The sequence below is a fragment of the Epinephelus moara genome, chromosome 19 (genome assembly GCF_006386435.1).
Source record: "Epinephelus moara isolate mb chromosome 19, YSFRI_EMoa_1.0, whole genome shotgun sequence".
In the NCBI taxonomy this organism is placed as follows: Eukaryota; Metazoa; Chordata; class Actinopteri; order Perciformes; family Serranidae; genus Epinephelus; species Epinephelus moara.
In genome coordinates this window covers 29,017,412-29,029,757 of record NC_065524.1, presented here as the reverse complement: position 1 = coordinate 29,029,757, position 12,346 = coordinate 29,017,412, and the positions used below count along the sequence as shown (strand labels likewise).

Genomic DNA, 12,346 nt, shown 5'->3' with positions numbered 1-12,346 from the left:
AGGAGATTAGAAAGGAAGCATTGAAGCACCTTTCCTTAAAATTTAGAGAATTCGACCAGCTCTTATCATGGCTGCCACTTAGATACTTCCGGGTCATTTCACTCAGTTAGGAACCTTCCTAAGCAAAAAAGACTATTCGACCGCAGCCAAGGTCTGAGAGTTGTCTCTATTTAATTTCTCTTTTTCGTTATTTTCTGTGGCTCCATCTGTTGGTGTCAGTGGTTGTGGTGACTGCTGAGCTTTCACCTTGAACACATCCCACTTCTCAGGAAGCAGTCCTTTGTTGAAGAGCACAGAAACCAGATAGGAGAACAACAAGATGGCAGCAATGGCAGACAGCATGGAGATGGTCTTCACTGGAGAGTGCTGGACATAAACACCGTCCTCAAGAGTGCATCCTGGGAAGTGTATGACTGGTGGTAATCCTAGTGAGGGCTCTCCACTGAGCAGTCTCAACACACATCCCACCAGCAAACCCATCATAGCCCCATAACCATTTGAGATGTTGAAGAACAGGATGCAGACAAGTTGAGGGAAGATTACGACGTAGGCCAATTCAGCACCAGTGAACCAGAACACCAACAAGCTGTTTTTCAGGTTGGACAGTAACGTACCAACCAAGCCCACTACCAACACAGACGCACGGATCACCCACTGACTCTCTCTGTCTGATGCCTGAAGAAGAAAGTAGAGATGAAGAAAAACAGATTAACAGCAAATAATGGAGACTGTCCTGTTTTAATGTCTCTCGCTGCTTCTTTATCTTATAAACTCTTCTTTCCAGTTTGCTTCTGTCTCATGCCACTTTATTCCATTTATACTCCCTTGCATTCCATTCCCTTTCTTTCAAAATAAACATCAAACGTAAACAATATATCAAAAAATTATTTGATGTAATGTACCAAACTGAAAGAACATATGTATTTTTTTTTACCTGAGGCCTGAAAATGTTCTTGTATATGTTGGAGGTGAACAAAGAAGATGCAGAAAGCAGCGCAGAGTCAACCGATGACATCGCAGCAGCAGCCACACATCCAGTACCAATAATGGAGACGAACCATGGGGTGAGGTGCTGCAGGGTGATGGGAAGAACTAGAACTGATTCCCCACGTTCATATGGAGATGGAGAACCGTAGGAGGTCAGGTTCCAGTCTGAGGCATGGACACAAAAGACGGAAACAGTGAAAAATGGTCACATTATTTGTTTGAGGGATTTTGAGAAGACCCTACTGTACATACTAAGTTATAAAGTAAGCAATCCGTGATGAGAAGTATGGAGTGTGGTGGGTCCGGCTGATCATTTAACCAAGACAGACAGTTCAAATCGCCTTCATGCAGTTGAATGGCAGAGGAACTGATATCGACCCTTGAGCATATGGCCTCCAGTCTGGTACATGTAATCTACAGTAAGAATATTCTCCTCAACAGCTTTAAATATTAATAAATGAGCTAATCAAATGTGAAAAAATAACATATATACACAGAATTATCAATTTGTCAAAAGAAAAATTGGTGTGATGCATTATGCTAGATCATGGCAAACTTAGCATGTTGTTACATACACCACATCCCATTACATAGTCCATTAAAATGTTTTGACAAAGTTGAAAAGATAATCCCATGAAAAGATGCTCATAACTTGTGTATTCTTGCTGATACCAAGGGTGTGCCACAGGGATCCACTTTGGGCCCTCTTCTATTTACAATTGACCTACTGTTTTGTCTCTTTGGTGCTTGAAATTAATCTTAATATTGAAAATAATATTTTATATTGTTTTGCTGATTCTGTCTATTTAGACATTTAGAAGGTGTAACTCTTTTTTAAGCCTCATGCAAAAACAACAAATTCACTGTTTTGTCATCCATAGATATAGATTACATATTTGCATATCATTTGAGCTGTAGCAAATGTTTTACTGACTATTTAGAGAAAGTGACGGTACTTGTTGTCATTGTTGTAATTATTGGCATTAGTAGATCTCTTGTTGTGGATTCATTGTTTTGTTTTCTTTTGTTGTCCTTCTTTCCTAGGATTTTTAGTTTTTTCTTTTGTTGTCCTTCTTTCCTAGGATTTTTAGTTTTATATTGTTATGTAATGTTTAATTGTGTGGACTCCAGGAAGAGTAGTTGCTACCCTGGTTGTGGCTAATGGGGATCCAAATAAATAAATGAATAAATGGTTCAATATTTGGAAGATTGCAGAACAGAAATATTTTGGCATCTGGCTTAATGATGAAAGCAGCAGTGTGATATGGTGATCCATTTGTAGAAATGTTGTTATCTCCACTCCCACTTTTCCACTTTTATGTAAATTACAGGAGATGTTTACAACACCCAGCCCTTTATTTCAAATGGTAATTGTACAACCTGGGTTTCAAAACCCACCATTTGCTGTGTCTGGTTACTAAATGCCTCAGGCTTGATGAGCAAGTTATGCAAAGTTAAGATGTGGGTGTTTCTTAGTTTCTGTGACTTAACTCTTTACAGGGATTTACAGGGATTGTTCTTTCATGAATACAGGTGCATAACGACATTCTTTTTTGTTTCCCCAGTTTACCCAAATATGTAGAAACTGTTCATACCTGTGGATGCAGCAGCTGCCCCAAGCAGTATAGGAGGAATCCCAAATGTAGGTAAGATGACAGCAGCAATAAAGCAAGTGATCTTGGCTGTGGATGTGGAAGATGCCGACAAGGTCCTCTGGTGGAGGCACTGATATCCAATACTCCCCAGTGCCTTAAAAGGAGAACAGTTATTTGTTTGATTTAATCACTGATGTGTTATCCTCATGGGGTAAAAGCTGCAAAATGTCTGCCTGCTGTCAGAAGTGAAGCATCCTTTCAGATGAAACTTAAAATTAGCAGCTACAGTTAGTTAGTCTACCTTGACATTTATAGACATATTGTTTCAGATAAAAGCCTGTGCCTACAACAGAGGCTCCATCTTATTCTTTATTTAAAACGAAAACAGTCCACTGTGAGAATATTTATGTTATTTATCATCATTCAGATATCATATATATATATCATATCAGAAGATATGTATCACGACTGGAGTCAACTGCATTTTGTACAGGTCGTATTTTTGCTTCCTTACAAAGAATAAGAAATTATCAATCATTATCCAGGTCCTTTTCAGCCCCAGTGTACCAATCCAGGGAGCATGTAAAGTGTTGTTCATCAGTGTCTGTCCAATGTCCAAAGAGTATGGGTTCATCATAACAAAGGGAACACAGATCCACTGCAGAGACAAATACAAACAGAGACACACACAATGCTTAAAGACATACTTTGGAGTTTTTGATGCCTTGTGTGAGAGTGGTTTCTGTTTCCTTCAAACAAATAGCCTGACACTATAAAAACTTAAGGTATAGCAAACTTACCAAGCTGACGAATATGAGCACCAGCTGTATAATATCTGTGTAAGCCACAGAGTAGAGACCTCCCAGCAGTGTGTAGGTAATGGCAACAGCAGCAGAGATCCAGATGCACACAGTGTAGGATAAATCCAGGACCACACTCATAATTCCTCCTGCCAAACAAAAAATGGATGGATGGATGGATGGATGTTTATTAATTTGTGGTGTACACTGTTACATGGAAGTATGGTGCTTACAGGTCTGTATATACTGTACCTAAACCAATTAGTATTGTGGGAACCCACAGTAGATCCATTAAAAGAGCAGCCATGGCTAGTCCAGCTGTTACTGATTTTCCATACTTGTCATGGAAAGGGTCCAGCATCGTCACACAGTGTCTTTCTCTCAGTGGCTTTGTAAACACGAAGCCAGCTTCACGTGAAAGAGGAAAGAAGACATCACAATCAGAAAAATGAAATTAATCAAGCGAGGGGGAAGATACTTAAAGGGATAGAGTCCTCACATCCCTTGCTGAGATCAGCGGAGGGAGCGGCTAGCACACCTAATGGCTGACAGCGCCCCAGACTAACGTCCAAGAACACAAAATTGAAACCACAAAATATCTCCAACATGCTCATCCATAGTGATCCAAGTGTCCTGAAGCCCTGACATAAAAAGTTGTTTCGAAAAACGTCATATGAACTCTGTTTTTAGCCTCACTGTAGCCTGTAGCTCTGACTGCTTCTCTGTGCTCCGCGTTCACGTGTGCGCGCTTGTGCGAGACCAGTGAAAGCATGAGCTTTGCTTACCCGTGTTTACATCACGTGACACGTGCACCGCAGGGGGAGACAACAGTAACCACAGAGCTAAAAGATCATTTGCACTACGGTCTTTTAGCAAAAGACAACCCAACATGTCTGAAGACTTTGAAATTGAGGAGGAACAGCATTTCTTTGTTGAGCCGTATTTGTTTGAGTTTGAGTATACGGATGGAACTCAGGCTACTGGACGAAGCAGCCGCCGCAGCTCATGGGCCTAACCCTCAGCCAGCTGCAGAATACCGGAGTCGAGCACTGGAAACCTGGTGGTGTAGTTGTTTCAAATGCAAAGCAATGCCAAAGGACGAGGAAAGTCTTTGCTGCTCACACTGGGAATTGGCGATGCCTGCACTTGAGAGTCTGTACATCAGTACTGATGAGACTGCTGCTCTTGAGAGACCGTGCATCACCGATCACCCTGAGCACGCACACGTGAGCGCGGAGCACAGAGAAGCAGTCAGAGCTACAGGCTACAGTGAGGCTAAAAACAGAGTTCGTATGATGTTTTTCGAAACAACTTTTAATGTCAGGGCTGCAGCACACTTGGATCATTATGGATGAGCATGTTGGAGATATTTTGTGGTTTCAATTTTGTGTTCTTGGACGTTAGTCTTGGGCGCTGTCAGCCATTAGGTGTGCTAGCCGCTCCCCCCGCCGATCTTTGCAAGGCATGTGAGGACTCTAAAACTTCACCAGGGCCTCCGTCAGCATATGGGTGAGTAGATAATGGCTGAATTTTCATTTTTGGGTGCACTATCCCTTTAAGAAAAAAAACAACAGCTAGATGAACTTTTATATTTGTTTCTTTTTGGCTTTTCAACATAAGCAGAAATTGTACAACAACCTGAGGTTCAGTAAGTAATCTTTAAATTCTGTAAGCAAAGACTGGTAAAACAAAGTAGTAATGTCTGCTACAAGAATATTTCTGTTCAGTGGTCAAGCAAATTCATCAATGTAAGATCAATTATGAATTCTTACCAATAGATAAATTATTCTAATTTTAAAAAACAACAACTATTAAGGGGATCAAATTGTCATTAAATGTGCATAATAATAATTATATTTAATTGATATTTCACAACTCAGATATTTTAGTCAACTCAAAATAATCAGAAATGTCAATGCAATTGAGCGCAACAAACCAAATGTCCGTCCAATGCACCTGGGACTACAGGCATAGTTAGGGACCGTCCTAAAATTGCAATATAACCCATTTCAATATTTAGTACCTTATATGTTTTTCAGCATAAAATTTTGCCATTATAGAGAGTGGCAGTCCATAAACATTTTATATCTGTGAGTTCAATTAATAAATCAATAAATAATTTTAAAAATGTGACAAATCACAGGGGCGGCACAGTGGTACAGTGGTTACCATTGTAACCTCACAGCAAGAGGGGGTTCCTGATTTGAACCCAGGGTGGGAGGCTCCAACCCCTCTGTGTTGAGTTTGCATGTTCTGCCCCCATCTTTACATTTGTTTTTCTCCCACAGTCCAAAGAAATCCAGGTTAGGTTAAAGGAGCTGTATGTAAGAAATCTAAAGCAAATAGTTGTAAAATCATCCTAATATGTCACAGAGACTAAGGATTACTGTTAATATAACATACTGATCTAACCGACAACAATAGTACAGCCAGAATATTCGCATTTAAAAAAAAAAAATTACGGTCTGCAAATCATGTTTATGTTTTGAATTTGTGTTTTGGCCTGTTGCGCCACCCACCGCCATCTACCAGTCACGCAGTCAGTAGAGTCTCAGCATCAGTTACAGTTATGGCTGAGCTACAATGGCTGAGGTGCGACTAAACCCAAACTACCTCGTTATGATTCCCAAAAACGCCAAGACAAAACTCGAGGGTCTATATAGGAGATGCTTGTGAACGGTGGAGATGGTTGAAAGCGGAGAAGAATTTGAAATCGGATGTCAAAGTGGCTACTCTTCTCCTCGACAGGTAAGCTTTAGCCAAAGTTGGCTAACTAGCATCATAGCTAGACGGGGATGGACATTTCGAATACTTTCAACTGTCAACATATATTGTAGCCCATGTGCAGGTGGGTCATCGACCCGACTGATTTTTTTGAGAAACAAATGTTAGCAGCACGGCAAGCAGCATTAGCAGTGTACCGGTACATAGCATCAGCAGCCTGCTCCTCCTCTGCTGTATCCCGGCAGCAGCGTTAGCAGCAGAGAAGCCAGACTTGCTCGAACAGTCCGCTGGAAAACTGAAGATCAAGGACGCGGCAATGCGGCCCTGCCACGGCAGCCGCCCTTGGGCAAACAATTCACCCCTAATTTCCACCAGATGCGTGTTGGTTGCGTCTGCGCTCCGGCACGGCAGCGGAGCCGATAGGATTCAATTCTAGTCAATGTGTATATTTCCACCGGCTGCGGCTGTGCTGCGTCCCGGCTCCGTCTCAGCTGCGGCACTCCGGAGCCCTCCACAACAGATACGCAGGACTTCTATTTTTGCCAAACGCCGGAGCACAACGCAGCAATTCAGCACAGAGCAGCAACCTCGAATCTGTAGGGGAGGGGGGGCCAACACGACTCGCGGCAGTATTTTGAATTTGAGTGCAGTAACCATTTTGGCCACATTCTTACATACAGCGCCTTTAATTGTTAACCCAAAATTGTCCGTAGGTGTGAATGTGAGTGTGAATGGTTGTCTGTCTCTATGTGTCAGCCCTGTGATAGTCTGGTGACCTGTCCAGGGTGTACCCTTCCTCCCGCCCAGTGTCAGCTGGGATAGGCTCCAGCCCCCCCTCGACCTCCAACAGGATAAGCAGTTACAGAAAATGAATGAATGAATAATAAATCATGGTTATAACTTTCCTTAACTGTACACATTTCAAGGTTGTGATATCAGCAGCTTGCTCAGTCATGAATATGTTGACGTGAAACCACCTCTGATGTGTCTTCAGCATTCCCTCACAATTTCTACAGTTGTTGTGAGATGAAAACAGTGAGACTGCTCTTAGAAAATCCCTTAGCATCATTATTAATGACCTATTCCTGTCTTTTGAGATCAGAGATTGTTAGGCTATGTTTGTTTTGTTACACATACAAACATACAGTATCCTGTCAGATGTGATTTCAAACTCTTACCAATGATAAAAGATGAGCTGTATGCAATCATCATCATGATCGCCCAGGTTAGTCCCATAGAGGGTGTGTACACCATCTCAGCTGTTCCAACAATGAAGGCTCCCCCAATCCACGTAGCTAGAGGATGAATTAACACACAGCAAGTAATGTAGTGGACAAACAGCAGCTTTTTGGACAGAGGATAATAATGATAATAATAATAAACTGTATTATTATGGCAGTCATGGCTTCTTTGTATATATTACAGTGAACTGTGAGCTTAGTTTTCTTCAGATTCTCTTAGTCTCTTCAACACTGTTATTGTTTAACCATAAGGAAATTCTGTCTGTCATCCTTTCTTTAACCTTTAGCGGAACGACAGTATTTAAAGCAGAAGATGAAGACTCAAATGATTATTGACTCAATGGGCTCTAGTTTCGCAGACCGGGCGCAGCGGAGGCGCAGCGCACCTGCGCTTCGCCAACTGGGTGTGGCCAGGCGGATTTTGTAAGTTTGGCACACCGTGCACCCTGGCGCAGCTACTCCTCTTTGCCACCTCTGTCCCTCCTACCTGCGCAAGCCGGAAAGAGAGAGGAGAGAAGGCTGGAGTGGGTTTTACACACATCACACCAATCAAATGAGCCCCTCTCCTCGCCCTTAAATGCGCTGCGCGAAGGTGTAATGAGAGTTTACTCAATTCGCCATGGCAGAAGAGAGCAGCAGTGTCAGACGGCCAAACTCCTCCCAGGAGGAGTTTGGCCAATGGTTCTAAATTTAATGTAGGTACTTCGCTGCTTAGTTTGATTCCCAAGTATGTCATCCCTTTTGATATCCATTTAAAGCCAAAATTTGTCAGTGAATTTGAGTTGCATAATCCAGATATAGGCATAGCTTCCGACTTTGTCCAGTTAATTTTGTATCCTGATAGTTTGGAGTAAGATTGTGTCGTGTTCATCAGGTGGGAGGGTTCCAATTCCTATTCCAATTCCTTTATTCTCTTCATATCCTCTTTTTTCTTTTTAGATGAATGTGCTATCATTTTCCCCCTGATGTACGCTTTGGATGCTTCCCATTCCATTGCTTTTGAGCTTGCACTGCCAGCATTAATTTCAAAAAAAGATATAAGGTCGTCCTTCAACAGCAGCTTGAAGGGTTCATCCTGTAATAGCGATGCATTCATTTTCCATCTACCTTTTTTCTCAGTGTCAGTATTTATGTCAATACTAAGCTCTACTGCTGCATGATCTGAGAGAGCCATTGCATTAATTTTACAATTTACAACTTGTTTTATTATAGTGTTTGATATCAAAAACATATCAATCCTGGAATAGGATTGGTGGCAGTTTGAGTAAAAAGTATATTCCCTGTCACTGTGATTTATCAGTCGCCATATGTCCACCAATCCCATATCCTCACTGACATATGTATTGCAGCTCTATCCTTAGATGTTATTGGGCCACTAAATTTGCTCCTATCTAAAAAGGGGTCTGAAACTTTAAAGTCTCCTGCCAGTATTATCTGACCCTCCATTTCACCCAGTGTCCTATTTACTTTGTGGAAAAAATTTGGGTCTCCCTTGTTCGGTGCATAAATGTTGCAAAGTGTCATCTTAGTTGTTCGGTGCATAAATGTTGCAAAGTGTCATCTTAGCCCCATTTATCAGTGCCTGTATGCATACCATTCTGCCCTCATCATCTTTAATCTCCTTCAGTAAAATAAAACTCAAGTTTTTGTTCACCAGTATAATTACCCCGTTCCGTTTACTGGAGAAAGAACTATGAAAGATATGTCCAACCCAACCCCGTTTCGGTTTGGCTGCTTCTTCTTTTACAAAGTGTGTTTCTTGTATGAAAGCGATGTCAGCCTTATTATGCTTCAGATAAGTCAATACCTTCCCTCTTTTTGCAGGATTTCCGCATCCATTAATGTTCCAGCTTATGCATGTGACATAATTCCTAGCCATAGCCATAGCCTAGCCACATGTCCCCTATTAGTGCTTCATGTAATCTTAACATCTCACTTGTCTCGCTGCTAGTTTTGTCTGTCATCACCAAAAGCAACTCTACGCAAACCAGCTTGTGAACAGTAGTGTAAACTTAATACTTTTATCATAAGAAAATAAAAAATACAAAAAGTTGAACTTAAACAAGCCCCACAAAACGTTAGCTGAGGCCCCTGGCTTTTCTCCAGCCACGCTAAAACAAAAGAAAAACAAAACAAGAAAGAAAAATAACAGATGTTTTGGTCCGTGGGGTATTACACCTCGAGCCACCTCTCTCTGGTTTTCTGCTCAGGCGGTACAGGATCAAACTCAAACCCCCACCGATGTCTGTTACACATTGTCCACTTTTATATCAGTCTATTTCTCATTGTCCATGTCACCCTTTATTGTGCAATACTTCTGCTTTTAGGTAGAGCATTCATGCTTACCCATCTGCATTACAGTTCATTTTGATGAATTTTTCTGCCTCCTTGGCACTCGTGAAGCTCACGAGAGTTGCCGGGTGGGCCTGCGTGTATTAAGCTGCTGTAGTGTTTTCTTCGCGGCCGTAAGGGTTTTCCTGTTCTCTACCAATTCCCTCGACATGTCTGGAAACACGGACAGTCTCAGTCCTTCCTACTCAAGCCCTCGTTTTTTTCTGACAGCTTTCAAAACTTTCTCCCTCGATGACTGCCGTAGGAATCTGATCAGCACCGGTCTGGGCGGCTGGTCCTCGTTGGGAATGGGAGCAAGTGCTCAGTGTGCCTTCTCTATAGGCACATTTCCACTGCAGGAACTTCGGGGTAATTTTACAGGGCCGGGGCCGTTGGTGTGTGTCTCCACTGCAGGAACTTCCCCAGCAGGGCCATTTACAGGAACCTTTACGGGGCCGAAAGGAGTCCCTGCCTCAGGGTAGGTACTCAGATCGGCCCCAAAAAACTCCCGGGTTGGGCTTGAGATTTACTCTGTGCTGATTGGGCAGACTCAAAGCGGGATGTGACGCCAAGAGAAAGCCCCGAAATAGTGTATAGTAAAAGACGTATGAGAGTAGTAGTCGTAAAAAAAAGTATGATAAATACGCGATAACGCGACAATCGAAACGGCAATTTAAAAACCCAGCGTTATTAGAAAGCCTCAATACTGCCGGAAAAACAACAACAAGAGCAGTAAAAAAAAAAAAAATACTGCCGGAAAAACAACAACAAGAGCAGTAAAAAAAAAAAAAGAAAAGAAAAAAAAGCTGCACAATTACTGCGCGATGATTGTTGCACGTCGCCGCCAGAGCCCGGCGGGTCATGGTCTGCAGTGGAGACACGGCCACTGAGAGGGCCGAGTGAGAGGACAGTTCCTGTAAAGTTCCTACACCCCTCCCTTTACCAGGAACTTCTGCAGTGGAAACGCAGCTTATAGGCCCGTTTCCACTGAAGAAGTTCCTGGTACTATTTGGGGAGCAGGAACTACTACAGGAACGTCCTCTCGCTCGGCCCTCTCAACCGCCATGTCTCCACTGAGAGAGCGGAGTATGAGGAAGGTTCCTGTAAAGTTACGGGCTCTGGATGTGACGTAATCGTTGCGCGACCATTTTGACCGGGGCAACGTAGGGACGCCGTTAGCTGTTCGCCGATAGCGGTGTCTGTAATAACTCACTAAATGGCCCGTGAAAAAAATATTTTTTCCAGCGAATGTCTTAGTTACAACATGATTGAGCTAACTGGAGTAGTTTCATGTCATATCCGACAACGGGAGGCTTTTAACAGATGACGTCCTGATGTTAGCTTTGCTGCTGCTGTTAGCTGTCCCTGTCAGCTGCAGCCACTGATGCTTTCTAGACATCGTGATTTCCCAAAACTGAATAAATACCACACATAGCAACACAAAACTGCTTTGCTAGCTCAATCATGTTGTAACTAAGATATCCTCTGGAAAAAAAAACTTTTTCACGGGCCATTTAGTGAGTTTTTTTACATGGCGGCAGAAGCTATATGAACGAGCTAACCCTCGTCTGCTGAGTTTTAAAAATGCCGGCTATTTTGTTCATAGATATATATATGTAGATGCCGCATTCAACGGCGCTCCTCATTCGAGCGATACATCAACGCGGCCGCCATCTTGCCCAGGTGGAGCCGCGCTGCCTAATGCATGTATGTCTATTGAGGCAGGAGACTATTTATGATTAAAATCATCATTACTCGCTGAATTCTCAACAGATTTTCATGCGGTTTGGTTTGTTACAATCGTCAGACATGTAGTTATGATACAGGATACTTGGTTAAATAAAAAATGCAGCTTTTCATACCAAAGTATTTGATCTTATGTAGATAAAGTAACAGTAATAGTTCTACAACACATTTAAACTAAACTTTCCCCATGTAATAAATATTCTTTTTTCTTACTAGATGTACAATGCCTACCATGATGTCATTTAATTATTAATTTTGATTAGCTATAAATGTTTAGTCACATTTTAAGTCACACAATGTGCAAAAAATAGTGTATCAGCAGGGTTGTGCCGACCTGCAGTGTAGTTACACATTCTGATTAACAAATGTTGGTTTTGTACAAGTGAAAATAAATGACTTAGAGCTGCATGTTTACACAAAATTTTGCTTTAATCTCATATGTATAACACCACAGTGCTCATGGGAGCCTGGACACAGAACTGTTTACATTATTAGATTATATTTACAAAAAATATATACAGTGTACAGTAGTATTATTTGTTGCAGAGATGCTCGGGAAAATTGAATACAGAAGGAGTCACTCCGTCCCTTAAACGGACAGTCTGCCCAGTCCTGTCAAAGTCCTCAGGTCTGAAGTGACAGCTGCAGATGACTGAGGAGTCACTCGGGACAAAGTCCTTTCTCCTCACTGCTGTTACCCATGCCCGCCTCCTATCTGTGTTTTTTGGGAAACTACACACAAAATAAGTGTCTCAGAAAAATGCAGTTCCACATAATTTGTAGTTACAATTCAGGCCACAAGTTAACTACTAACGTTATACTGCGTTATGTCACGTTGGTGCCATGAAACAGATAGTTGACAATTTGGAATAACACATACACCGACATAGCTGTTTGACAAAGCATCATAATTTTATGAGTA

The 12,346-nt window shown here is 42.0% G+C and overlaps 1 protein-coding gene across 1 annotated transcript in view; it reads right to left on the bottom strand.

Moving 5' to 3' along the window:
* Positions 1-7: 7 nt before the first annotated feature.
* Positions 8-12,346, bottom strand: part of LOC126406633 (high-affinity choline transporter 1-like) — a 24,551-nt gene continuing 12,212 nt past the window's right edge. Inside the window, exons 2-8 of the mRNA XM_050071055.1 lie at positions 7,285-7,401; positions 3,635-3,790; positions 3,383-3,531; positions 3,097-3,240; positions 2,583-2,736; positions 935-1,152; positions 8-675 (exon numbers count right to left, since the gene is read on the bottom strand). Of these exons, the coding sequence (XP_049927012.1) occupies positions 133-675; positions 935-1,152; positions 2,583-2,736; positions 3,097-3,240; positions 3,383-3,531; positions 3,635-3,790; positions 7,285-7,401 (1,481 nt within the window). The 3' untranslated portion in view covers positions 8-132. The remainder of the gene's footprint in view (positions 676-934; positions 1,153-2,582; positions 2,737-3,096; positions 3,241-3,382; positions 3,532-3,634; positions 3,791-7,284; positions 7,402-12,346) is intronic.